Genomic DNA, 27,869 nt, shown 5'->3' with positions numbered 1-27,869 from the left:
GAACGCTGCCTCTCCTCTAGGCACTTTCCCTCAGTCTACAGCTCTCTCCCGGCCACGCAAGCCGCTGAAAGGCTCGTGACGAGGTCACTTAGGTGAAGTATGGCGGTGCACAACTAGGCTTCCCCTCTGGCGCACACCGGCGAGAGAACACAGGCAGCTTCCCTGGGTATCTCGTGATAGCTCCGCCCCAGCCTCGGACCACCACGCCCACAGGCCTGGAGTGGGAGGGATAAAGTGGGGCGTGACGTCACAGACACCGGCCGCCCATTGGGTCTCCGTGCGCGCCGGGGCCGAAGGGCGTGTCTATCAGCGCTGATTGGCTGGGGCGCGCAGGCGGGGAGGAGCCGACCGCGGGGCCGGGAGTGCGGCGGCGGCGGCAGCAGCATGGGTCCTCGCCCGCGGCTTCGCTGAACCTCACTGGCCTGGGCTGCCCGCGGCGCCCGCAGCGGTGGCGTCATGAAGGGGGCCCTGGGGAGCCCGGTAGCCGCCGCGGGCGCCGCGATGCAGGAGACGTTCGGCTGCGTCGTGGCCAACCGCTTCCATCAGCTGCTGGACGACGAGTCGGACCCGTTCGACATCCTGCGGGAGGCCGAGCACCGGCGCCAGCAGCAGCTGCAGCGCAAGCGTCGCGATGAGGCGGCGGCGGCCAGCGGGGCTGGGCACCGTGGCGGCAGGAGCCCTGCCGTGGCCTCAGGACACAGGCCCGGCGCGGCCGGCCGCAGGGAGTCGCAGAAGGAGCGCAAGAGCCTCGCGGTGTCCAGCGCACAGCAGCCAGACAGCCCCGGGGGCCCTCAGCCGCCAGGTACGCCGCGGGCACCGAGGTCACCCCTCCAGCCGCTAGCTCGGTCCCGCGTGGGCGAATCAGAGCTGGGTGTCCTGATGGGCGCAGGGACCGGGGCCACCCTTCAAGATAATAATTCTCTCGGGGTCACGTTTCCAGGGATCACTCTCGGGAGCCACTTTTGAGGGGTCATGACCCTTTAGGGCCATCCTCCTGGGTGGTCACTTTCCCCAGTGACCCTTTCTCAGTGGAGGGGCCAGGGTTTCACTCTCGCTGGGCTCATCCCAGACGGGTACAGTGAGCAGAGCACTGAATCTTGGTGGACAGGGCCTTTGGTCACCCTCTATCCACGAGGAGGGGGTGGGAATCACACTCCCTGGAGGGTTGGGGGTGGGGTCGTTCCTATCCACCCGTTCCCGGTGGGCCGAGCTGGAGGTTCTTGATGGGCAAAAAGACATGGTGTGACTCTTCTGGGGTCACCCTCCTGACATTCCTAGTTCCGTGTAGGGACCAGGACTGACAGCCTGAGGGTTGCGCAGCTGGGATCCCCACATCTGCAGCTAGCTGCATCCTTCATCCTGCCGGCCTCTGCGGGGCTCAGCTCTGTAGGCGATGCACTGCTAAAACCTTCAGGGATCCCAGACTCTGGGCCTTTAAATTCAGGGAGGCCTGGGCACCCGCAGGTGTGGAAGCTCCGGGAAGGCAGACTTGAGCCCAGGGTGAGTGGGGTGGGCTTGGGGTTCCGGCTCCTCTGCGCCTTAGTCCTTTTCTCAATCTTCATACTGTAGCCTCCAGGCGTTAGCAGACATCGATTGCAGGTGGAACAAATAGTGTATGTGGGACGCGTAATTTGTGATGGATTGAATACTGTTTTTGCTAGAAGCAGTTTTAACCTTTGCAAGCCGAATGCTCAAAGTTACCCTTTCTGCTTAAGTAGAAGGGTCAGCCCTCTGCTGGGTGTACTGTCTGCGTGGGAGGCTGCTTCAGACTTCGTGGCTGTCACCTGAGCTGCGTCAAGGCTTTTGCAGCCAAGCTTTTGCCAAATGAACTCCCCGTTTTCCCGTATTAAGTTTATAGTCTTAAGGTTGGCAAGAAGGGATGTTGTGATTAGAGTGTAGTTTGACCACCAGGTAGGGATGTGTTCATGTGGGCATTATTGCCTTGTCCTAACTTGAGAAAAACTGCCCTTTCCACTTCTGGCTTTAGCTGGTACAGATAGATAATGTTTACCTTTATCTGTAAAGTTCATTTGAGACATTGGTTGAGATTCAGAAAATCATTAATGAAGATGGATACCTCAGTGAATTTAGGACTCCTTTTAAGATGGAAATGCACCATACTGTACATTTTATATTGAGTTTCTCCTAAATGTATTTAGAAAAAATAGGAGGGAAGGAATTGAGTAAGACCAAATGTTTTACTATTTACTTTTTTTATCAAGTGAAAATATACTAGCTTTTGGAAGAGTACCAGTTACTACTGTTAAAGTATTGTTGTTTTTGTTTGTTTTGGTTTTTTGAGACAGGCTTTCTCTGTGCTGTTCTGGGACTCTCTTTGTAGACCAGTCTATCCTCTAACTCAGAGATATGCTTGGATCTGTCTCCCAAGTGCTGAGATTCCTGAGTGCCGGGATTAAAGGTGTGCAACACACACTGGCTGAAGTTTTTCTTTAGTCTTTTTTTTTAAGATTTATTTATTTATTTATTTAATGTATATGAGTACACTGTCACTGTCTTCAGACACACCAGAAGAGGGCATCAGATCCCATTACAGATGGTTGTGAGCCACCACATGGTTGCTGGGAATTGAACTCAGGACCTCTGGAAGAACAGTCAGTGCTCTTAACCTCTGAGCCATCTCTCCAGCCCTTTAGGTCTCTTTTAAAATTAAAAATATTCTTAGGGTTGGGGATTTAGCTCAGTGGTAGAGGGCTTGCCTAGCAAATGCAAGGCCCTGGGTTCAGTCCTCAGCTCCGAAAAAAGTTCTTGTTATGATGAGCCCAGGGTTCCATTCGTATTGTGTAAGTGATCTACTATGAGCTTGAACCCCCAGCTCTTGTTACAGAAATTTCAAGCAGTCTCAGAAATGTATGAAGTTAAGTTAGTGGAAGGGCCCCTTATTTTTCTTATGATTGACACTATGCATTTATATACAGCGTGGGACCAGGGAGATAGATCAATCAGAAAATGTTTGTCTCGAAAACATGATGAGGATATGAGCTCCATCCCTGCTTGAATCCATGAGCCCAGATTCCCAGAGAGAAACCTGGACTCAGAAAGTAAGAGGGGCTGTTCAGAGGTGAATGAACACTCAGGGTTTCTCTCTGTCTTCTGGACTCACAAGCACATTGCGCATGCATACGTGCATGCACACATGCATACACACAGGCACAGTGCTGTTTTGGTATTGTAAGCTACTATACTTAGACCTTCATTCCTTTTTCAGTTCAAGGTGTAGGCATTCTGGCCTTTGAGACCCAGTTGATACTAGAGTTTTGTAACAAGATTTCTTTTTTCAACTGTGCATACTTGTTAATACCTGTAGCTCCTGTTCTAACTATATCTGGTGGGCTACAGAGAGGCTCCACAGGCATTGTTAGCACCAGCTGACATGAAAGACCAGGCTTTTCTGCCATCAGGGGAAAAAAATGAAACGTTGCATGTCCTGCGTGAATGTGTCCTGTTGACAAGTACCTTGCATGTTTGCTGTGTAATGGAAACAGTTACTGGCCTCAAAATGATGTGGAAGTCATTGTTTCCCCCATGGAAATATGTCTGAGACTTGTCCAAGAATAAATTCATTCTTGAATCATTAGATTCATTCTTGTTTCCCTAGACTTTCAAGGTTATGGTGGATAAGCCAACATTCAGCTTTTTCTTATAGGGAATCCTATTATAAATGTTACTGTATTCTGTTTACTCTCTGGGCTTTCGTTTAGAGAAGCGATCAGACCATACAGACTAGATCTTCCCTGGAAAGGGCTGGAAATGCAGCATCTGCATCACTTATTCTAAGCCGCTGACCCAGCACAGAGAAGCTAGGTCCAGTTGCATCCTGATCTCCTAGAACCAAGTTGTGGAGGAATAAAAATCTGTCCCTGATTACTTTGTTTTGGGGGGTTTTAGAAAAATGTAATGTCTGCAAGGTACTCATAATTATTATAATAAATTGCATCTAACAGTTTCATTTTATACACAGCTGCCCTGAAAGAGATTTTACTTAATTGATATAATTAGAAGTAACTTAGAGAAAGCAGAAAGAGGTGAGAAAAAGCACTTAAGCAACTCTAGCTGAATGGAGACACATAGTTTAAAAAAAAAATCTGAGTTGCTAGTAGGAAATCAGAAGTTAATTAAAACAATAATAGTTCTTTTCTTAAAAAAGAAAGACTTGGTTCTTTTAAATGTGTAAACATGTTTGCCTGCATGTGTGTGTATGTACAATATAATGCCCACAAGAGACCAGACGAGGTTATCAGATCCCCAGAACTGTGAAGCTACCATGTGGGTGCTGGGAACCAAACTCAGGTCCTCAGCAAGAGTGCATAACTACTGAGCCATCTCTCCAGCCCTGAGAGTTCTTTTTTTTTAAAAAATTATTTATTATATATAAGTACACTGTAGCTGTCTTCAGACACGCCAGAAGGGGGCATCAGATCCCATTACAGATAAGGTTGTGAGCCACCATGTGGTTGCTGGGATTTGAACTCCGGACCTATAGAAGAGCAGTCAATGCTCTTAACCGCTGAGCCATCTCTCCAGCCCCGATAGTTCTTTTTTAAAATACATTTTAATTTTATGTGTATGTGTTGTCTTAGTCAGGGTTTCTTTTTTTTTTTTTTTTTTTTTTTTTTCTTTTTTTCGGAGCTGGGGACCGAACCCAGGGCCTTGCACTTGCTAGGCAAGTGCTCTACCACTGAACTAAATCCCCAACCCCTTAGTCAGGGTTTCTATTACTGCACAGACATCATGACCAAGAAGCAAGCTGGGGAGGAAAGGTTTTATTCAGCTCACACTTCCACAGCACTGTTCATCACCAAAGGATGTCAGGACAGGAACTCAAGCAGGGCAGAAACTTGAAGGCAGGAGCTGATGCAGAGGCCATGGAGTGGTACTGCTTACTGGCTTGCTTCCCCTGACTTGCTCAGCTTGCTTTCTTATAGAACCAGAACCACCACAATGGGCCCTCCCACCCTTGATCACTAATTGAGAAAAATCCCGTATAGCTGTATCTCATGGAGGCATTTCCTCAATGGAGGTTCCTTCTCTGTGATAACTTCAGCTTGTTTGTATGTTTGTATGTATGTATATGTATATGCATGTATGTGTACCACATGTCATGTGTGTGTGAGCCCCAGTCCTTTAGCAGCCAGTCCTCTTAAAGCTGAGCTGTTTCTCCAGCCCTGATAGTTCTTTTTCATACTGAGGATAAGTGGAAATGAGTGCTGATGACTAGGATGCCATAGATGTTTTCAGCTTGTTAATTTCCAGAATGATAATTTACCCCTTGTATTTCAAAAAGCCTCTTCCAATATTTTTAGAATTTTTTTTGAGAATTTTGAGTATTCTGTATATGCGTATCATATTTACATAATCTCTTTCCTTTCCTGTGCCCCCATCCCCGCTGAGATCATGACCTCTTCTATTATTTTTACACACACACACACACACACACACACACACACACCCTATTAAATCCATTTACTGTTGCTCAAATGTACATGTATTTAGGGCTGGCCACTTAGGATTGACTAACCTATCAAGGGGGCTTGTCCCTGGAGAAAACTGAATCCCCCCCCCCAGAGGCCATTGATTGCCTGTAGTTCTTCATTTAGGGGTGGAGTGTTATGAGATTTCCCCCGTCCGCAGTGGCATGTCATCTGGTGTTATTATGCAACTTTTGTGTAGATTTTATGAGTATGGCATCCCTATCGTGTCTAGAAGATACTGTCTTGCAGCAGATATCCTGGTCCTCTGGCTTACAGTCCTTCCACCTCTTCTGTAATGCTCCCTTACCCTTAAATATGGGGTCACCTCTTCCAGTTTTGAGAGGAGGGGGAAGAGAATGTGTATGTATGATATGTGTGTCAGAGAGACAGTGTGTGTTTTCAAGAGGTCAATGTCTGGTATCTTCTGTTACTTTTTACCTTATTTTTATGAGACTGGAACTTGTTAAATGTTTTATTGATTTATTTTTATTTTACATGCATTGGTGTCTTGCTTGCATATATGTCTGTGTGAGGGTGTCAGATTCCTTGAAACCAGAGTTGTGAGCCACCACATAGGTGCTGGAAATTGAACCCAGGTCCTCTGGAAAAGCATTCCATGCTCCCAACAACCGGGCCATCTCTCCAGACTACTATAGACATGGCCTTTCAGTATACCCAGAACTCACCATGTATCTAGACTAACTGGCCAGGGATTCTCTCTGCCTCCTGAGTGTTGGTGTTAAAGGCATGCTTCCTCACCCTTGGCTTCTGAGGATCTGAACTCAGGTCCTCATATTTGCAAAACAAGCATTTTGCCCACTGAGCCATCTCTCTAGCACCAATTTTTGCTTTCTTGATAATACAAGTTTTTCCAATAAAAGCTGTAGTTATGGTATCTTTTGATGTTATGACCACAAACTTTGATTGTAAACTCACTTAGTAATGCAAATTGTACTTAAATATTTTTAGTCATATGACATTGAAAACATTAGGCTTCCAGTCCTAATGGTATACATCTTTAATCCCAGCACTAAGAGGCAGGTAGATTTCTTGTGAGTTTGAGGCCAGCCTGATCTACATAGGGAGTTCCGGACCAGCCAGGATTACACAGTGAAACCCTGTCTCAAAGAGAGACAGAGGCTGAGTTTAAGTTTGTGGTGTAGTTTATCAAACTCAAAAACTACTCTGCATGAAAAGTAATAAGCTGGGCTGGAGGAGAGATGGCTCAGCTCTTCCAGAGGTCCTGGATTCAATTCCCAGCAACCACATGATGTGTCTAAAAAAGATAGTGTACTCATATAACTAAAATAAATCTTAAAAAGTAATAAGCCGTATAATTTTATGATAATGATATCCCAGACATGATTATTGCCTAAAAATAAAAACTGATTATATATAAAGTGTCAGACTTTAAAGGTTAGGAAATACCGTGAAAATACATATATGCCCATATTTCCTAAGAGTGCATTTATATATGCCTATATATATATACAAAAATAAACATATCTATGTTGTCTATGAGGAATGGTTAAAATGTACCTGTTTGAAGAAATGAGATATTTTATAACTGTAAATCAATGCAAAGAATAATTTCTGCTAAGAAAGTGAAAGCCATTGGACTAGAAGCTGCACACAGTGTTTTGGGGACCACGAGAAGTGGCGAAGCTTTGCAGAACATACCACAATCTCAGGTAGCTTAAACTCAAGAATTATAAAAAGCTATGAATAAAACAGCTGAGACCAGGGCCGGGCCGCGGTACTGTGCTCCTTTGATCTCAGCACTCAGGAGGCAGAGGCAGGTGCATCTCTGAGTTCAAGGCCAGCCTGGTCTACATAGCCAGTTCCAGGACAGCCAGGGCTATGTAGAAACTCTGTCTGGAAAAAGAGAAAAGGAGAAAAAAAAAACCCACAAAAAGTAGAGAAGAGAAAAAAGGAGAGGGAAGGAGTACGCAGTAGCTCTGCCCCGGCTGGGCTGGATCTTCAGTGAACAGAAGGCAGCTGTGTCTTAGTGGTTCATCGGTTCATCGCTGCAACGAAACGCCACTACCACAGAGCACGTTGGGGAAGAAAGGGTTTATGTGGCTCACTCTGCAGGTCAGAGTCCACGAAGGGCTGCTGCTTACTAAGCCAGCTTCCTCTGGCTTGCTCAGCCTGCTTTCTTATAGAACCTAGGACCTCACCGTGGGCTGGGCCCTCCCTCATTGATCACAAATTGAGAAAATGCCTTACAAGCAGTTGGATCTCAAAGGAGGCATTTGCTCAAGGGAGGCTCCTTCCTCTGATGCCTTTATCTTCTGTCAAGTTGACACACAAAACCAGCCAGTCCACCCTATTTGAGTAATGGCTGCCTCTTAAATGGGTCAGGGAAAGTGTGAGAAATGGGTGGTATCACATGTGTAAATGTGTGACATAGTGTGACACATATTAAAAAGCAGGAACCATTGGGCACAGCCCCGCGTGGCTGGAAACAAATGCTTCCATATTAGATGACAGACCCTAATTGCTCTTGGTTTGTTGGTAGCTGGGATTTTTTTATTTTGGATGAAGCGGGGGTTGTTTATTTGGCTTTTTGTTTGGTTTGTTTTTCTTTTTTTTTCAAGGGCCAGTTTCTCTGTGTAGTCCTAGCTGGCCTGGAACTCACTCCGAGATCCACCTGCCTCTGCCCACTGAGGCCTGGGATGAAAGGCGTGGGCCACCAAGCCTAGCTGCAGCTGGGATTCTAAAAGTGTAGTCTGAGGTGCAGCTTTCCTCATTTAATTCCCTTAGATGGACTTTATCACTATGACCTGTGAGGCTGAGTGTGAAATGCCATCCATCCAGTAAAATATACCTAACAGCAGTTACAGAGGCACTGAAAAAAAGAAGTAAACTAGCTACACGCTGTGGCCCCCGAAGCAGGTGGGTCTGTTCAAGGCTGGCCTAGGCTCTGTAGTTTGTGTGGGTTAACCCTGTCATTTCTAGGACTTGGTAAAGTCTTATTGATAATTAGCAGACAAGGCAACAGGAGGTGGTAACTGTTTCTCTCCGAAAACCCCGCTTTCTATTGATTTGGTTCCTGGGAGAAACTCGAAACCTGTGCCCTCCCTCCCTGTGGATGCCGGGTTCCAGCTTTGGTCTGATTCTCCTGGCAGGCCAGAAGCGGACTCCTAGAAGAGGGGAGCAGCAAGGATGGAATGACAACAGGGGGACAGACGTGGTGCTTGATAGAGCAGAGCGAAGGTCCTACAGGGAATACCGGCCCTACGACACTGAGAGACAGGCCGAGTCGACAGCGGAGAAGTTTACTGACGAAAAGTACGTACCTCAGTCCTCCATTAGGGGGGCCGGGCCCGAGGTTCCCAGATCACTACCAGGCTTTCTGACATTTGGGTGGCAGTCCCAAGAATAGTTTGCCGAGGTAAGTCACAAGTCATGTTACCTTAGATAGAACCTGAAGGTCCTGCCATTTACTGATTTCTTAGTTCAGGAAATGATTCTATAATTAAAGCTTAATAGTGGGCTTAGGGTATAGCTCAGTGGTTGACCACTTGCCTGCCATGTACAAAGTTCAAAGAATAGAAGAAGTATTTGGGGTATGTGTGCAAAACCCTTTTTAATTTTTATTTTATGTATATGTATATGTGTGTATCTTGCCTGCATGTTAAGTATGTATACCACACGAGGGCCTGGTGTCCATGGAGGCCAGAAGTGGGTGTCAGATCCCCTGGAACTAGAGACACAGATGGTTGCAAGCTACCATGTGTGTGCTGGAAATCAAACCCAGGTCATTTGGAAGACCAGCCAGTGCTTCTAACCACTGAGCCATCTATCCAGGCCCTTAAAAACACACAAGTATGTTAAACAGATTTTAAAATTCTTTGGAAGTTAGATTAGGAAACTAACTTTGGGCTTAGGGATATAATCATGATGAGATTTAGCAGCTGTCCCATGGCCTCTTCATGTACACTATGGTATGCATGCACACACATAATAAATAAAAAGAAAACATGAAAATCCAGAACCAACACCCAGCCCATCTTACCATCCAAGGTGACCACTTTTCAGGCTTTGGCCCATCTTCCCACCTACTGATCTATTGAGGAGGTAAAATGGTGTCTCAGTTACTTTTCTATTGCCATGAAGAGACACCTGACCAAGGCGACTTATTAAAAAAAGGGGGGAGGCATTTAATTGGGACCCTAAAGTTTCAGAGTGTGAGTCTATGACCATAGTGTTGGGAAGGATGGCAGGAACAGGCAGGAACAGGCAGGGACAGGCAGGGACAGGCAGGGACAGGCAGGAACAGGCAGGAACAGGCAGGAACAGGCAGGCAGGAACAGGCAGGAACAGGCAGGAACAGGCAGGAACAGGCAGGCAGGCAGGTAGGTAGGTGTTGGAGCAGTAGCTGAATGGCCGAGAGCTCACATCTGACCCATAACCACAAGGCTCAGACCAATCTAATTGAGACAGCAATGGGAGAGTAAGGGCTTTCAAAACCTCCGCCCACACCCATGACATAACTCCTTCATCAAGGACCTCACCTCCTAAACCTTCCCACACTTTCTAATTCTTCCCAGACAGTTACACCAACTAAGGGCCAGCCATTCAAACTACCATAGATGGTAGTGCATACACACTGATCATTCTGTACACTTTGATTTCTTTCTGACACACATGAAGGTGCCCCCCACACCCCTCTCCCCGGGATAAGCAGTGTTTGCTTAGTTTTTCTAGTTGTGTGTTAATGCACATGATGGAAAACCTGTACTAAGTGGCTGTATTGTGACCCCATTATCTGGATGTGTCATATGTTACCCTTGCTTAGTGCTCCAGGGGCCCACATAGGCATGTTTACACATATAGAAACTCACACAGACATACACATAGGCATGTTTACACATATAGAGGCTCACACAGGCATACACAGAAATTAAAATAAATCTTTAAAACACCAATGTCTTCACTGTCTTTGGGCATTTGTGTGAAGTCACAGGGCAGAAGAAGGTTCAGTATGTTAATGATTTCAGCTCCAAAGACCACCTTGTGGCCATGTATTTATGAGTGAGATTTGGAGGGACAAGATTTAAAACTGAAGCATTTTTCTTATAGGAAATATTCCAAATTAAACGTTTAGTGCCAAGACAGGAAAGAACTTTCACATTTAATTAACACAGTCATTGTATATAAATGAGGAAATTAGTCTCTACAGAGTGAAGACCATGGTCCCACCAGGTTAGAGCTAGGGCGCGTGCTCCCTACCTACCACCCACATGACCTCTGGCAAATCCCTCTCCATGCTGCTTCCGGTTCCCATCTCTAGCAGCAGTTCTGTGTATTAAACTTGGCTGTGAGAATTAAAGTGCTGTATGTGAAGGGCTCAGAACAGTGCCAGGAACAATATACTCGGTGGTTAACTGTTAGTTTAGTCAAGCCACTTTGCTTTTTGATAAACTACAGCCATGACTGCCTTCTAGTTTGCTTTTTTGTTTTTGTTTTTGTTTTCAAAAAGGCTTCAGACCTTTTAAATGCATTTCACCACTTTTCACGATAGCCATCTTTTCCCAGACCAGTTGACAGGTTTGATCGAGACAGACCACTGAGAGGACGTGGAGGCCCCAGAGGAGGCCTGAGGAACAGAGGCCGAGGTGGTCCTGGGAACAGAGCCTTTGACTCCTTTGACCAGAGAGGGAAACGAGATTTTGAAAGATATGGTAGCAGTGATAAGTAAGCTCCTTTGCCTGTGCTGTTTCCACTTTGGATTTTGTGTCTGTTGATGACCAACCTCATATGAGTGTGCTGTCTGTCAATCTTGTGGGGCAGGATTTTATTTTTTTAAAGACTCACTTTTTAAAAAATTATGCGTATCCGTGCATGATATGTGTGGGCGGGTGGGCAAATGGGTTTGGACTATGACGTCTGTGAGCTATGCCTGCAGAGGCCAGAAGATGATGTCGGATCCTCTGGTGCTAGAGTTACAGACAGTTATATGCTGTCTGATGTGAGTTAACTGCAAGTTAAACTCAGATCCTCTGTCAGAGCAGTCTGTACTAAGCCTTCTCTGCAGACCCCAGGCAGGGTTCTCTGACTGGGAGACTGACTGACTACCTCAAGTTAACATGAATATTCTGTCTCTCCAGAGCAAACAGAATGGAGGACAGTATGGGTGGCTGTGGCGTTCGCACCTGGGGATCAGGTAAAGACACTAGGTAAGGCGCAAGGATGTTTCCTCTGAGAGCCTGCCGTAGAGTGGGAGTCTCTGAACCTTGGCTTAAAAATGTTCTCTCTGGTTATGTTTGTCAAGTAGAAATTGATGTGGGTTGTGGTTTATTGAAGCTAACTCTGTGTACGTACAAAACATACCATACGTACGTACATACCCATTCCTGGGATTGACGGAATCAGGAGAAAGCTTTGTAAAGCATGTTGTATTTAGACTCAAAACTGATTTTTAAAAGTCTAATAGTTTATGCACTTATTTTTTTGTTTTATTTATGAGTCTCACTGTGTAGCCCCTGGCTAGTCTGGAACTCATGGAGATCCTCCTGCCTCTGCCTCCCAATCAAAAGCATACCAAGCCCCCGGGTCTGGTCTATACTTTTATCTTGATTTTAGCTAAGTAATGCGTGACAGGTGACCACACGTATGGTTGTTACTCTACGCATATGATGTGGCACACCTGCACATCTCAGAATGTTTTTGCTTTTTGAGACGGGGACTCGCTGTTTGCCCAGTTAGTGAACTCCTTACTCCTGCTCATAAAATAAGCCTCAAGAAAAGTTACAGGATGGAATCCCTGCCAGGCTAGCACACACCAGGCTAGCACACACCTCTGACCCCCAGCACTGAAAGGAGGAAGCATTGCAGAGGGAGGTAGATTTCTCTGAGTTTGAGACCATCCTGGTGTGCACAGTGAGTTCTGAGCTCGAAGGACTACACACTGATCAAGACCTTTCCTAAAATATATATATAGAGAGAGTTAAAAAAAAAGCCAGACTTTGGGTCCCCACCCCCGCCCCCAATAATTTTCATGTATTTATCTCTGACATTTTTGAAATAACATATTTTTAAGCATCTCTGACTCCTTCCTTTCTTTCCCTGTGAGGTGGATGCAAGGCCTAGACTGTGTTCCCTTGGCCTTAACCAGACTAGGGCGTCGGTGAGCATGGATTGTGTGATGGATGTTCTTGATGCTTTTCAGTGACACAGAGCCACCTGCACCCATGGAAGAGACCTCGATGATGGAGGAGTGCCAGGGCGTCCTGGACGAGGAGTCTGCATCCAAGTAGGGAGCTGCTTCTTATGCCTATGGTTCTCTCTCATGGACTCTTAATGATCTTTCTCCCTCCTTCTCTCCCTCTCCCTCCCTCCTTCTCTTTCTGCCTCCTCCTCTCTCTACCTCACTCTCTCTCTCCCCCTCCTTCTCTTTTTCTGTCTCTCTCTCCCCCCCTCCGTCTCTCTCTCCCTCCTTCTGTCTCTCTCTCCCTCTTTCCCTCTTTTTCTCTCTCTCTCCCTCCTTCTCTCTCTCCCTCCTCCTCTCTCTCTCTTTGCCCCCCCCCCTCTGTCTCTTTCTCTCTAAGTTTGGACAAAGTCATGGATGTGGGTGTGTGTTTGGTGGGTGTAGTGAACATATGGGTGTTTGTGTCAATGTGGAGGCCAGGGCAGGATACCAGGCATCTTCCTTTATGGTTCTGTACCTTATTGAGACAGGGTCCCTCATAAAATGAAAGCTCACTGTCTCAAGCTAAGCTGATTAGCCAGTGAACTCTTAGGCTCCTCCTGTCTCTGCTCCCCAGTGCTGGATTTTTATGTGAGTGTTGGACATTGACACTCTGTCCCTCAAGTACTCTCAAAAAAAGACAGGGTCTCTTTATGTACCCTGTCTGCCCTATAACTCAGTCTGTAGACCAGGCCAGCCTTGAACTCACAGAACTCCACTTGCCTCACCCTCCTGGTGCTGGGATGAAAGGTGTGTACCACCATACCCGGCTGGAGCAAGCATTCTCAACCCACTGAGCCCTCTCCCTAGACTTTTCTCTTAAGGGTTTTGAAAGCTGAATCCTTTTGAGCATCCCACTGGGCTGATACGGTCATTTGTTAGTAGGTAGGTTTTTTTTTGTTTTTTTTAAGAGTATATTATTTTTGAGTATGTGTCCTCTGCCCCTTGTCTGCTTTGCTCTTGTCTCTTTATTCTTGTCTTCCTTTTTTCATGACTGTCTCCTCCATATCTCGCACACTTTTTTTTTTTTTTTTTTTTTGGTTCTTTTTTTCGGAGCTGGGGACCGAACCCAGGGCCTTGCGCTTCCTAGGTAAGCGCTCTCCCACTGAGCTAAATCCCCAGCCCCTATATCTCGCACACTTAAGCTGTGAGCCAAGCCTCCTTTCCCTGTGAATGAGCTAAGGTCCCTCACAAATGGAAGCTCAGGTATCTTAGCTAAGCTGGCCAGCCAGCAAACTGTTAGGATCCTCCTGTGTCCTGGCTTTGTCTCTTAAGGCAGGATAACTCTTCACTCAGCTTTCTCCCTATCAGGATCCATTGCCAAGCAAGTCACAGGCAGGATGTTTTGGAACTTTTGTAAAGGATCTCGTTTTTGTTTATTTTATGACTATTATGTGTGAATATGCATTGCATGTGGAGGTCAGAGAACAACTTTGTAAAGTTGGTTCTCTCCCTCCACCTTTATGTGGGTTCCAGGTTACTAGGCTTGTGTAACAAGCAGCTTTACCCACTGAGCTATCTCGCCAGCCACTTGGTAACATTTTTTTTTTTAAAGATTTATTTATTTTTATATATGTGAGCACACAGTTGCTGTCTTCAGACATACCAGAAGAAGGCATGGGATCCCATTACAGATGGTTGTGAGCCACCATGTGGTTGCTGGGATTTGAACTCAGGACCTCTGGAAGAGCAGTCAGTGCTCTTAACCGCTGAGCCATCTCTCCAGCCCTCTTCGGTAAGCCCTCTTGATTGCCTGTGTTCTGAGACGAACAGTCAGCACTGTCCAGCATCACTACTTCATAGATTCTTCAAAACCTTGACAGTACTTCCACACATCATCACTGCACCTCAGGGAGATTCCCCAGATGGGAAGTTGATGGTTTTCCCATTCCCAAAGACAGAACACAGCACCATCTCTCCTCCCATCTCTTCCAGTTTTGGGTCATCCCCACTGACGAGCTTAACCCCTCAGTTTGAGCATTTCTTCTTCCCCAGCCCTGGTCTTCTGGGCTTAAGTGTGTGCAGTCTCATGGTGAAGTCTCCCCACCTCTCTCACTTGTTCCTATTACTCTAGGCCAGCCTCCTCTCGTCATCACCCTCCAAATACTTCCCCCACTGGGCTCACAGGCCTAAAGGCCACTTCAGTCTGGATCTGTGTCAACCTAAGTTCAGCTCTCTGGCTCACTGCGCCCTGACTTCCCTCTGCCTTGAGCGTCTCCTTCATGACTCATCAGAGGTCTGCCTCAGGCCTTTTCTCTTTCTCAGCCTTTCTGTGGTCTTCATACCCTGCTCTCAAATTGTCACATACATTTTCACATCAAAATACAGATCCTTGCCTTCGTCCTCCCACCCAGGTCTGAGGTATCTGAGGTCTGTCTCTCTCCTGCATGCCTGTGCCAGCTTCACCACCGCTCTCCTGCTCAGCGTGACTGAAGCTTCCCTGCTTCTCCACAGACCTGGGCCTCAGCGGTGTCTGTGTTCGGGAACAGCTTGTCACCCGTCAGCTTCCCCAAACAGAAGCTTCCAAGTCTCCCTTGGAAGCCCTATTTTCAGTCCTCTCCTACCCCCAATTCAGGCCTTCATTGTGCCCCTAACTCTCTACCACCTTTGTCACCAGCACAGCAAAAACTTCTGACGTCAGATTGTCACAGCCCCTGAGCTTCTCTCTACATTCTGTCTGCACCAGAGTGGGTGTTACTCTGGCATTCTGAGTGTCCCATTCTCTGACCCCTGAAGACCCCTCCAGTGGCTTTCTGTTTCTTCTGTGCTTTTATTCCTATGTGCACAGTCTCGGATGGCCTGGCCCCGTAGGACCCTCAAGTTTGACCACTCTCGTGCCTTCTTGGGGCTGACTCTATGGCCCCCACTTCACATTTCTGAGCACACCTTTTCTCCCTCAACCCTCCCGAAGTCGTAAACTTGCTTCCGTTTGCTGAATTCTTGCTCTTCACCCTGCTGCTGATTCTCTCTTTCTCACCCTTCAGCTGGCAGAGCAGACTGAGTCAGTTTGATCCAATTATTTAATGTGCCCTCATTTGTTAAAAGGAATCATCAGATGCATGAAGCACGGCATTGTGAGGACCATGTTTTGCACTCTGCTGTGTTCATATCTACAAGTGGGAGAGAGGGAGGGGCCACCTGGAGTGGAGCCTGGACTTGGATGCTATGTAAATATCTTCGTGTCATCTCTTCAAGAGTGACAGTGACTGACGGTTGTGACAGCTGTGAATTTACTGCTCAAAACAACTAAGAATGTGTTTTTAAAATAGGATTCACAGTTAGCGTGCCTATTTAGACTGCGTTAGCTGGGAAAGTGAGTTATGTAGGAATCTTCAGCTCTTCCTGTGGCTGTCAGACTTTAAAATCACAGAAATCTCCCAGCAATCGTGTCATTTTTGATGAGGTGGTCTGCCATCCCAGCTCTGCTGACTGATTTGACATTGAGGCTTCCCCTTCAGCCACAGTGGACCTTCGCCTTCTAGGCTTAGACGGTGATGGAGGAACTGGACGTTCTGTACGCCAGTGCTTCAGTGAGCAACCTAAAATGCATGTTTGTTCTTCCAACTTCGCCGGTTTACTGGTGTCACACCATCCTTGCCTTGTTCCAGCGGCCGCCGAGCTGCTCCTGTGTTCTGATGTTTGAGGGCACCTGCTACACTGACTCGCTTTGTCTCTCAGCCTCTTCTGCAGAGTTCCTGTGAATGGAATCTTACACGGAAAAGACAAGACACGCTAGTGTATTTCACCGGCTGTTTCCAGATCTGTTTGTTATAGCCTACACTAATACCTCATACTTTTTAAAATCCCATTTTGTTTCTGTATTTGCCAGTTGACAGACACACTTGTAGTTTCTAGTCCAAGGCCGCTATGCATAGGGCCACTGTAAACATTCTGTATGTGTCTCATGTGGATGCACATCCTCATTTCCTCATTTCTCTCAGGTGTGAAATTCTTGGATCATAGATGAACTCAGAAAATTTAATAATTTTTTTCACTTTAATTTTATGTACATTGGTGATTTGACTGTATGTCTGTCTGTCTGAGGGTGTTGGATCCCCTGGAACTGGAGTTACAGGCAGCTTTGAACTGCCATGTGGATTCTGGGAGTTGAACTCAGGACCTCTGGAAGAGCAGCTAGTGCTCTTAACCACTGAGCCATCTCTTCAGCCCCCAGAAAAAAAATTTTTTGAGACAAGATCTCTATGTAGGCTGTCTTGGAATTTGCTATGTAGTCCCAGCTGTCCCAGAGCTTGATGTGTAGACCAGGATGGCACCAAACTCATAGAGATCCACTTGTCTCTTCCTGCCTAGTTCTGAGATTGAAGACGTGAGCCACTACACCCGGCTCTGTAAAAATTTGAAGACCAGACATTTTTTTTTAAATTATTTATTATGTATGGGTGCTCTATCTGCATGTACACCAGAAGAGGGCATGAGATCCCAATGTAGGTGGTTGTGAGCCACCACGTGGTTGCTGGGAATTGAACTCAGGACCTCTGGAAGAGCGCTGAGCCATCATCTCTCCAGCCCCTCAGACTGTTTTCTAAGTTGACATTTCACATCCCCTACCCGGGTTCCAATTTTTGACATCCGTATCAATACTTGTTAATTGCTGTTAAAGACACCTTTTTTCTTCTTCTAACTTTTAAAAAACTATACATGTGTGAATGTTTTTCCTGCCTGTATATATGTCTGAATGTCAGTATGTCTGTACACTACATGAATGCCTGGTACCGGTGGGGTCCAGAGAAGAGCAGTAGATTCCTTTGAACCAAAGCTACAGCTGCTTGTGAGCTGCCAAGTGGATGCTAAGACCTAAACCCAAGAACAGCAAGTGCTCTTAACTTATGAACCATCTCTCTGGCCCCTGAATGCCCTTTGGTACTAGCTGACTACTGGATGTGGAATGGTGTAACTCCTTGTGGTTTGAGCCACATTTCTCTGATGACTAATGACAGTTGAAAAAGAGTTTAGCCTGTGTATCTTGCCTGCTTGTATATTGCATGCAATACCTGCAGAAGCCAGAAGAGGGCACAAGATGCTGGGGATTTGGACTTAGGTCCTCATCTCTCCAGCCTGCTTTAAACATTTTGAATTGTTAGCTAGGACGGGGATAGAACACTTGCTCTGCACACGGGAGTCCCTGAGCTCCACCCACAGCACTCTTAAAAAAGTCTGTAATAAAAACTTCACTCCAGGAGGCTGGAGAGTTGGCTCAGTGGTTAAGAACACTGGCTGCTCTTCCAGAGGACCCCAGTTCAGTTCCTAGCACCAACATGGCAGCTCACAACCGTCTCTAACTCCAGTTCCAGGGGTCTGACACCATCTCACACATCATTAGGAGGCTGAACACCAACATACATAAAAATAAATAAATCGCTAAAACCCTACCCCAAACCATGAGTCAGAAAAGAGTAAAACATGAATGCCATTTCAATAGGTTCTCATGATTAAGTTATTAGACAATGTGGAAATAAAAGTGAGAATATGAGGTCCACAAGAAAACTGATCAAACCCAGGAGGTTGGGAGCATCCTGGAGAGAGTCTGAAATACTATTTTGTTATTTTAGAGCCAACTAAAGAGGGTGTTTATAAAAATGTGCATTTCTGACCCACTGTTGTAGGACTTCTGTCCGTGGCTCCCTGTTACCTTGTGTCCACAGCATGTGTCTTATTTTCTTCCCCAGTTACATGGTGCATCAGCCTTCAGGAAGGGTACAGCCGTGGTGCAGTGTGATGGAGGGGACACTGGCTGATGATGTCTCCACAGAGTATTGTGGAGCACAAAATGTGCCTCCAGTTTGCAGCAAAGACATAGGATGGTAGAGATAACTCAGCAAGACGTGACCCCAAGGGCCTGGGGTTACTTTTAACCTTATTTATATTTCTGATGCAGTCCTACAAAAGTATGACTTGTTTTTCTGAACTAGACATTTGGTCCCATCAGCCAAAATAATCTTTATTATGTATCTTTACAGAGTCCCTGAGTTGGAGGTGGAAGAGGAAAATCAAGTCCAAGAGATGACCTTAGATGAGTGGAAAAACCTTCAAGAACAAACCAGACCAAAGCCTGAGTTCAATATCCGGAAGCCAGAGTCCACAGTTCCTTCCAAGGCAGTGGTGATTCACAAGTCCAGATACAGAGATGATGTAAGCTTTTCTCAGGGGAATCTGTACTGTTGACCTCATCAGGCACAGAACAGACTGGTATCGGTGGGTGCGGAAATAGGACCTTGCCATTCGGCAGTCTTGTTCTTTTCCTCCCACTCCCACCCCCAAACATTTTGTATGTGGGGTGGGTGTGCATGTCAAAGGAGAACATGTGGTTCTCAGGAATAGAACTGAAGTCAGACTTGGTACCCACTTAGCCATCTTGCTGGCCTGCCACCTTAGCATTCTTGTTTCTGCTCAGGCATCATCAAGATGATGGAAAGGAATAGAACTTGGTGTGTGGATAGTCAAGTACTACACATTCTCTGCCTTGAAAGTTTGGTCTCTTAGTGAAAGAGGCACAGAGGAGACGTTTCAAACATTACTGACTCTGCATCTTGATAATTAGATTCTCTGGTTTTAGACGACTTTAGTATGTAGCCGGGTCTGGTGTAAAACTCACTATCCTCCTGCCCCAGCATCCTGAGGTGTGTGCCACCATGACTGTTTATCTCCCACTGAGTCAGCTGATCAGTTGAAGCAATAGCCGTGAACTTAAATTCTGATCCCTTTGTAATTTAATAGCCCTGCTCCCTCTGTCCTGCTCTAGAAACAGTAGAGAAGCCCCTGGACTGTCGATGGCATGGTCAGACACCATTCTACAACCAGCTGTTCTGAAGGCATTATTAAGGACGTGTGTTGTGCAAACCTTATTCTTCACGGTTTCTATATAGCTCTATCCCTGTGTGTGTGTGTGTGTGCATGTGTGCACTTGCTCACGTGTCGGTCATTCTCTACTTGGTATTTTTTGAGACAAGATCTCAGTGGGACTCACCAATGCAACTAGAACGGCTAGTAAGCTCCAAGAAGACTGTCTCTGCCTCCCTGGTGCTGCTGCTATAGATGTGCCCTGCCAAAGTCAGCTTTTTAATCGAGAGTTGGGGATACAAACTCAAGTCTTTGTGTAAGCACTTTACCAACGTGGATCTATTTCCAGAGATCAGGCTTTTTACCAGATGCCTCAACAGAGATATTTCAGGGAAAGTATCAGTCTGTAATGACAAGGCATTTAATTGCATTTTTTCTTTTGTTACAGAAGTTAAAGGAACACTGAGGCGACCAGGTGTAGAATTTAGAATTCCTGTTGTTCAGTTGCTGCATGAAACCGTGCAGATGGCTGTGATGAGCAGTCATCTTCCCTGCTGATCACTCCTTGACTTGCAGTCAGAGAAATTCAGAATACTGTGTAGAACTACAGTGTTTCTTTGTTAGACTTCCAGTGCTGTTGCTAAATGCCTGGGATCATTTATAGTGAGAAAAGCTGGGGTTCAGCCTCGGGTAGTGTGGCCCTATCATATCAAAATGCAAAACAGATGGCAGAAAACCATTTTCTTATTTGCTTGTCAGAATGTGGCCAAAAAACAGCCTAGTGTCCCCATCCAGGACCCAGCCTAAAGACCTACTTCCTCTACCATGCCCCACCTCTTTAAGACTGCATCACCTACGGAAGTGACACATGCACTTCAGTCAGCTGAGACAGGCACAGCAAACCCACTCTCCTCTATTTGGTCAGTTCAAGGTCTAAGACACTTTACTAAGTTTTGGGATGTTCCACCTGAGACAGTTTTCATAGATGAGAGGCCAGGTAAAGCTTCCTGTGAAATCGCTGTGCTGTCAGGCTGGAAAACAGGTAAAAATAGAAGCCAGTTCCTCAAACCACATCAGACCCATCTTCCCTGGCCCAGAGATCCAAGTTAGCAGAGTCGTTGAGCTTGAGTAGTAAAAGTCTCTGTTAATCTACTGGGCGTTGCAGAATTCAGCCAGGGATTGTTCTTAAAGCATGCACCAAATCTTCTGGTTTTTGTGTTTTTGCTTTTTCAAGAGCGGGGCTTCTGTGTTGCCCTGGTTGTCCTGGAACTCAGTAGAACAGACTGGCCTCAAACTCAGAGATCCACTTGCCTGTGTCTTGAATGCTGGGATTAAAGGCATGAGCTGCCACACCCAGCAGGTGAATAGTAAGTTCAAAGGTGTCTGGATTAAGACTGACTAGGATCTCATGCCTATATTCCCCTTGCTTGGGAGCCCCAGGGCAAGAGGATCACCTAAGTTTCAGGTGATCCTGAAACTAGGGTCACATAGACCACCAGGGCAGCACATTAAAAATGCTCATTTCTGTGTATTTGTCTGTGGGAATGGCTGTGCCTGTGCCTGTCCAACCTTATGACTGTTTCAGATTGTGAAGGATGACTATGAGGATGAGTCTCACGTCTTCCGGAAAGCTGCCAATGATATCACCTCCCAGCTGGAGATTAACTTTGGTAACCTCCCTCGCCCTGGACGGGGAGCCAGAGGCAGCACCCGGGGAGGCCGAGGAAGAATCAGAAGAACGGAGAACTATGGCCCCCGAGCAGAAGTGGTGGTAAGTAGCTGTACTGTGAACCCCCGTGGCTTGCTGAAGGAGAGGGCAACTGCTTTGGGCTACAGTGGCTATGATACTGTGGTTGCCTCCTAGGGCTAGTGAGAGTAATCTGGAGCAATTTTGAACACTGTAATTCCCTCAGGCAGGCCATAGGCACAGCTGCCTACATCTGTGACTTAAACTCCCCACCAAGATAAACAAGGATGGAGACACATGAGGTGGGGAGTTTATCTTGGTGGGTACCTAGCATGTAATAAACTGTTACTTTCTAGGTTTATGGATATATATGAGTGTATTGCCTGTATGTATGCGTGTGCACCACACAGATGCCCGGTGCCCTTGGATCCCTGGAATTAGAGTTACATGTGAATGCTAGGGATCAAATCCTGATCCTCTGGAAGAGCAGCCAGTGTTCTTAACCACTGAGTCACTCTCTAGCACCCAACAGTTATTTTAGAGGGCAAAAGGGAGATAGCTCTGGACAGTGGCCCTCAAAGGAGGTAAAGTGGTCTCTTTCTGTGGCTCCATCAGAGTCCCCCTGTGCTGGCAGGGGTGGGATAGGGTTACATGTGTTTTCAGTAAGCTGTCTATTGCTAGCCACAGCTGGGTGGGTCAAGGGCAAATGATTAAAAACCTCTCTTTTGGGATCTGGAGGGATGATGGCTCAGTGGCTTAATGGAGGGATGATGGCTCAGTGGCTTAAGAGCACTGGCTGGTCTCCCAGAGAACGCAAGTTCAATTCCCAGCACACACATTGTGGCTCACAACTATCTGTAACTCCAGTTCCAGGGGTTCCATCACCCTCACACAGACGTACACACAGGCAAAACACCAATACACAGAAGTCAAAATAAAGACCTCTCTATTTTTTAGACCCAAGATGTTGCTCCCAACCCGGATGACCCTGAGGACTTCCCCGCCCTGGCCTAACAGCCACTCCCCTGCAGCAGAGCAGCACTATGAAGAGACTTTCCTTGCCGCGAGAAGAGTCAGACTCTAAGAACAATAGATGTTGCTTTTCCCGTGTCGTGTGAAATTGTTGCACTTTTTTGCTCTGTGGGATATGGAGTTCCCATGAGGTCAGGCCCTTTCCCCAGATGGAGACTTTTGTAAGGAATTGTAAGGAATAATGTTTAAAATGTGTACATAGATTCTAACAGTTCCAGCACAGTTAAACCTAGCACTTGGGAGGCCAGCCTGGTCTACAGAGTGAGTCGTCCTTTAGGACACGTGGAGACAGGAGAACCACTCCCTACTGTGTTTTCATACCATTCGATGGCTATTGCTCATTTCTGAGAAAATGCCTGAGTTGTGGTTTAGACATTGTACACCAGGGTCAACCCCTGAAGCAGATTTAAACTACCTCGTGGTCTGTGTGTGCATAGGAGTTCAGGGGGTTGTTGAGTATAATCATGTTATAACTCAGCTCAGCTTTGTACACTAACTGTGAACATGGGCTGGTCCCTCCCAGCCCGCTCAATCACCCCAAATAGCTCGGGGAAAATTCATTGTATGTAGGAGGGACCAGAGATTAGCAAGGGAGGTTTGCTTGTTGTGCTTGCAATGGAACCTTGCTCCCAAGACCTGTGCTCTCCCAACTTGGCCAAAGTCTGAGATGGTGCTGAACTGGAAGGTTACTATTGTACTCCCCTCTGCACTTTGTAAACTGAATCTTGGGGTGAAGGATGCTTGCTTGGGGTGACCACCTGCTTCTGATCCCATGTTTATTAAATGAATGAGTACAAAGGTATATTAACTGACTGCCTTATTAACTGACTGCCTTATTCATTTCCCCTTCCTGAGTACTATGATCTAAATGGAGAAGCCTGGGGCAGTGAGGGCTGCTCCATGAAGGCATTTGGCCTCCTTTGGCTTTGAAGGTCGTGAAGCAAGCTTAATATCATTCCCCTTTGAGTTGTGAATGATATTGGGAAAGCTTCAAGCAATGCAGGTTTGACTCACACCATCAGACAGCAGATGGGCTGCCTTGAAGTCACAGGTAGAGAAAGTCATTAGCAAGCTCATTCTGCATGAATGTACACCCTAGACAGATCATGAGGTGGGCTCCTCAGACTGTGCTTCTGGCTGGTAATTAAAACCAACCCAATCAACCACACCAAAGGAACCTAGTCTTAGGACATGGGCTGTCAAACATGGCTTGGCAAAGGAGGTCTGCTTGCCCAGCTGGGGCATGATCACAAGTTGTGTTTACATGTCTCTAAATAGGACAGCTGTTTGCTGTCTCAGGATGACAAAAGTAGCTGCAGCCTAACCTATCATAGGGTATCATAGGGTGTGAGCAAGGTATGAGTAAGTCTGTCCACTGAAGACTTGAGGAGAGAAAGGTCTGATCTACTCCCACTGTAGTGTCCTATGGACCACAGGCATTGAAAATTTGGCTTGGTAAAGAAAAAAACTCCTGATGTCCGAAGCCCATACCACGACACTTTCCCTCAGAGGCCATGCCAACTTCCACCCACTGTAGTGTCCTATGGACCACAGGCATTGAAAATTTGGCTTGGTAAAGAAAAAAACTCCTGATGTCCGAAGCCCATACCACGACACTTTCCCTCAGAGGCCATGCCAACTTCCACCTCCCTGATCCTGACCCTCCAGAACTATTACTGAAACGGTGCAACTCAGATTCCACAGGCCTGGGTGTTCCCACCGTTCTCCAGTTATACCTTCTCTTGGGCACTCGGGCTTCTTTGGAGTCTGAAGAATGGCCCACTTGAAGGCCATTCTTGAAGGAGGCCTTCTTCTTGAAGGAGGGGATGGAGTAGGTGTCTGGCCACCCACAGAAGGTAACCAGAGATAAGAGGACCAGGCAGACAAAGGGCCATGTGTATTTCATTACTGCAAGGGCCAATACCAGAGAGGGGCCAAGCTTCCTGTGGCTTGTTAACAGGAATGTCCCTAATTAAAGCACTGACATGCTTTCCAAGAATACGAAGTTCCTGGTGGTGACTACCTGGGAACATAAGTCAGGAGAATAGAGAGGCATCAGGCTGTCTGGACTCTGGGCATTGTCAAATACTAAAGGCACCAAAGGTTACCTATGCGCTCATTCACGATGAGTCCACAGAACTGCCACCAGTGACAGCAGCACATCCCAAATGCTCAAAGAATGCAGCTGATAATGAATGGGGCCTCAGAGATGTTTTTGGAAGGGGAGAAAGGGGAGATATAAGATTATCGGGCACCCTACGAGGAAAGTGAACCATGGCCAACGTGAGAACACGGCTGAGGATGTTTCCCTGGCAAGTAGGCATACACCAACGCAACCCGCCACACTGCTCAAGTTGACTGAAGGTCTTTTGCCCCCAGAAGACACTCACCAGGCTTAGAACTGAGCAGTTACCCTGGGACTTCAAGTTGGCCCTCTTCTCACCCACCAATAAAGCCGATGGGACACCCAGGAGAAATACTAGAAGAACGAGACAGACACATTTGCTGGGTGGCTGAGGCACCAGCCTAAAAAATCAGGCTTACATTGCACAGAACAAGGAATCCCAGTGGGGAGAGCAGCACTGTAGTCAGAAGGGACCTCCAGAGGGCTAGGCCCTGCGGACCCCAAGCCACATCAATAGCCGGTCTAGAAAGGTTACAGCCCGAGACAGCCAGCCATCACTGGAAAAGGAGGAGATGGTTAAGCTGTTCTTAAATCTGTTCTTATCCCCAGTACAGGGCAAGCCACTGTGCTTAAGGCAAGGCATGTCCAATGAGACCCTTGCAAAACCGTCGCTCCAGATTGAGTAAAGCCCTTCAGTGGCCACTGGTCCCCCTTCCCATCCTGTCCTACCAATCCACAATGTCAGAGGACTTGCCAACCCCAGGCCTAAAGTGTTCCCTGTGTTCTCCAGCTGGACCCTCAGCAGACCTCTTCCATTCCTAGGGGCTGGGGATAACAGACACAGGTTACTGCGAAGACATCTAGAATCAGGCAGGAAGGCAGCTACTAGCTAGACAACCTGAGGGCCACCCTGGAACCTCAGCCTTTAGACACTCTGCTTCTCCACTATCTCTAAGTGAGGTCTTTTTTCTTCCCACTGATCTAAGGGCAAGGAATTGCTATCTCAGCGTGATCCCTGGAGTGCTTGGGCAGCTGCTCTGATGCTTCTAACAAACATGCACTTAGCCATTCTGAGGCGGGACAGCAGGACCCCCTGAAATGGCAGATTTTGGGGAGGAGGGGAATGGGACTGTCCAATGGCTGGGAGCCTGGCTGGCACTGAATAGGTGTGGGTGGAGTTATGCCAGATACCCTGCGTTCTCCAGACACCCTTCCTACTCAAGGAAGAACTGACCTATCTGAAAAGATTTGTTCCATATGCACACGGTCAGTAAAATACCACCCACCAGCCTGCACCACCACCTCCTCTCCTCTGCTTTCTCTTTCCACCCAGAGCCTCTGTTTAAAAACCATGCTGCTCGGTGAGGTCACTGGTGATCACTGACAGCCCTCTATGAGATCTGGCCCTCCAGGCCAAGGGCTTCTTTACCTGGCCATTTCCGTTTGGACAGAACATTGGTCATCCAGGAGCTCGTCAAAGCCATGCAGACTTGCTGGCAAAAAGATGAGACTTAGTTAGAAACAAGGCAAGGCAGCAGGTGTGGGACAGGGCAGCGCGTAAGGACTTCACACACACACACACACACACACACACACACACACGCACACAACCAGTGCCCTTGGAAAGGGAGATGGAAAGGAGACTCTACAGACTGCCCGGAGGGTCCACCGCTCACCGCCAACAAACATGATAGAGGCGATGTCATACTGTGCCAACTACCAAGAACAAAAACCACATCAAATCTGGATAATGGAAAAAGAAGAGACCCCATGACCTCAGTACTAGGGGCCAATGTCCTGCTATTTCACTAACTAGCTCATGCATGGCCCTAATAGCTGCTAAGGGGAGCTGTCATTATCCATTTGGGAGGCGTTACGGCAATATTTTCATTTTTTAATTGAACACAGTACAGACATATTTGTACATGCCAAGCTCTTGTGCCGAGTGGCTTGTGGCATTAACACACAACACTCACGTCCTATCCCAGCTGGAAAATTACCATCCCAATCTCATGAGCAGAAACAGATCTATGCACGTTGACTAAGCCCAATCAATGAGTAAATTGCTAGAGCCAAGTTTTGTACAAAACAGTCTGGGCTTCAGATGATTCTATCAAAGTGCTCCTTCGTGCAGGATATAACAGGCTTGAAAAGTGGCTTTGCTTTTTAGGGGAAATTCTTTTATCTGTGTGTTGGGATGGGGCATATACATCCTGTGGGGCGTGTGTGTGCGTGTGTGTGTGTGCATGTGCGTGCGTGCGTGCGTGCGTGCGTGTGTGTGTGTGTTGGGATTGGAGCCTGTGCACCCTGTAGAGAGCAGAGACATTTCTGTGGAGTCAGTTCTTTCCTTCTACCTTTATGTGGGTCTAGGATAGAACTTAAGTCACCAGGCCTGTTTGGAAAATGCGTTTAACTGCTGTGCTATCTTGATAGCATTTTTGCCAATCTTTCCATTCACAATCCCTGAGCAACGCCTCTGCACAAGCCAAGACTTACCTGCATTGAGCATATTTCCACCTTCAGGTAAAGACAATGAGTTATCACACTCAGGTGCATGAGATTACATAACAAAAATATCAGAAACAGGGGACCATAATCTACTAAAATCAATCTTTGTAAAGCAGATCACCCAGGAAGCGGAGACATCAGATGCAGAGGGCATTCCCTAGTCCTACCAGCTATGAAACCACGATCCATGGACTACAGGATTCGTGAGTCTTATCCTCCAGTCCATCAAATCTCTAAGCTATTCAAGTTGGCACAGAGGTGCATATGGAATGATTTCATAGCAGGAATTCACTCACTCATCCTGTGTCCCTTACAATTCCTGTCCTGAAGCCTTACCCCCTCTGTACCTTACAGTTGGCCTCATGTGGAGACAGGACCTTTAAAGAGGCAAATGTAAAATGAGGCCAGGAGGGTGGCACTAATCCACTCTCCCTGCTAAGCTTCTAAGACCAGGGATGGGCAGTACACAGAAAAGGGAATGTGAAGTCCAGTGAGAAGCATCTATGAGTTGCCAAAGAACGAGGCTGGAGAGATGGCTCAGAGGTTAAGAGCACTGACTGCTCTTTCAGAAGGTCCTGAGTTCAAATCCCAGCAACCACATGGCGGCTCACAACCAGAGTACTTATATATAATAAGTAAATAAATCTTAGAGAAAGGTTTGAAGGAGCTGAAGGGGTTTGCAACTCCATAAGAACAATACTAACCAACCAGAGCTCCCACGGACTAAACCACCACCCAAAGAGTACACATGGACAGACTCATGGCTCCAGCTGCATATATAGCAGAGGATGACCTTGTTGGGCACCACTGCCAAGGCTGGACCCACCCACCCCCAGTGTAGGCCCCCAGTGAGGGGAATGTCAAGGATGGGAGGTGTGAAGAGGTAGGTGGATGGGTGGGGAAAACATCCTCATAGAAGAAGAGGGAAAGGGTATGGATAGGGGGCCAATAAACAGGAAACCGGGAAAGGGGATAACATTTGAAATGTAAATAAAAATATCCAATAAAAGAAAATCAATCTTAAAAAAAAAAAAA

The 27,869-nt window shown here is 46.8% G+C and overlaps 2 protein-coding genes across 17 annotated transcripts in view; one reads left to right on the top strand and one right to left on the bottom strand.

The window, feature by feature from the left end:
- Positions 1-352: 352 nt before the first annotated feature.
- Habp4 (hyaluronan binding protein 4) lies at positions 353-23,003 on the top strand. 2 transcript variants are annotated; one of them, NM_001079940.1, is made up of 8 exons: positions 375-802; positions 8,621-8,783; positions 11,034-11,192; positions 11,606-11,674; positions 12,667-12,750; positions 18,663-18,834; positions 21,068-21,253; positions 22,127-22,289. In NM_001079940.1, the coding sequence occupies exons 1-8, from the start codon at positions 457-459 to the stop codon at positions 22,181-22,183; spliced, it is 1,236 nt and encodes a 411-aa protein (NP_001073409.1). In that variant the 5' UTR covers positions 375-456; the 3' UTR covers positions 22,184-22,289. The 2 variants fall into 2 exon arrangements, with proteins under 2 accessions (XP_087447046.1, NP_001073409.1); XM_087590920.1 differs by lacking the exon at positions 11,034-11,192 and having other exon boundaries at positions 353-802; positions 22,127-23,003.
- Positions 23,004-24,702: 1,699 nt separating this feature from the next.
- Cdc14b (cell division cycle 14B) overlaps positions 24,703-27,869 on the bottom strand; it is an 88,568-nt gene continuing 85,401 nt past the window's right edge. For 5 of the 15 annotated variants that reach the window (XR_015640858.1, XR_015640854.1, XM_087590903.1 and 2 more), the window contains 2 exons: positions 25,756-25,815; positions 24,703-24,883 (listed from right to left, as the gene is read on the bottom strand). Coding sequence is in view for 12 of the 15 variants with exons in the window: in XM_087590903.1 (XP_087447029.1) it covers positions 24,811-24,883; positions 25,756-25,815 (133 nt within the window). In the remaining 3 variants the exon portion in view is untranslated. Of the gene's footprint in view, positions 25,152-25,755; positions 25,820-27,869 lie in introns of all 15 variants that reach the window. The other 10 variants (XR_015640855.1, XM_087590917.1, XM_087590918.1 and 7 more) reach the window with 4 other exon arrangements.

Source organism: Rattus norvegicus, chromosome 17 (genome assembly GCF_021556685.1).
Source record: "Rattus norvegicus strain SHRSP/BbbUtx chromosome 17, alternate assembly SHRSP_T2T, whole genome shotgun sequence".
In the NCBI taxonomy this organism is placed as follows: domain Eukaryota; kingdom Metazoa; phylum Chordata; class Mammalia; order Rodentia; family Muridae; genus Rattus; species Rattus norvegicus.
Note: the sequence above shows the minus strand (reverse complement) of the source record. Positions and strands in the feature narration are given on the sequence as shown.

What these genes read in the sequence shown, in the direction of transcription:
- Habp4 (NM_001079940.1), top strand. Translation starts at nt 457, where the DNA reads ATGAAGGGGGCCCTGGGGAGCCCGGTAGCCGCCGCGGGCGCCGCGATG. An exon ending in AGATATGGTAGCAGTGATAA is followed by an intron (nt 11,193 to 11,605) that starts GTAAGCTCCTTT and finishes CTGTCTCTCCAG; the next exon opens with AGCAAACAGAATGGAGGACA. An exon ending in GGATCAGGTAAAGACACTAG is followed by an intron (nt 11,675 to 12,666) that starts GTAAGGCGCAAG and finishes GATGCTTTTCAG; the next exon opens with TGACACAGAGCCACCTGCAC.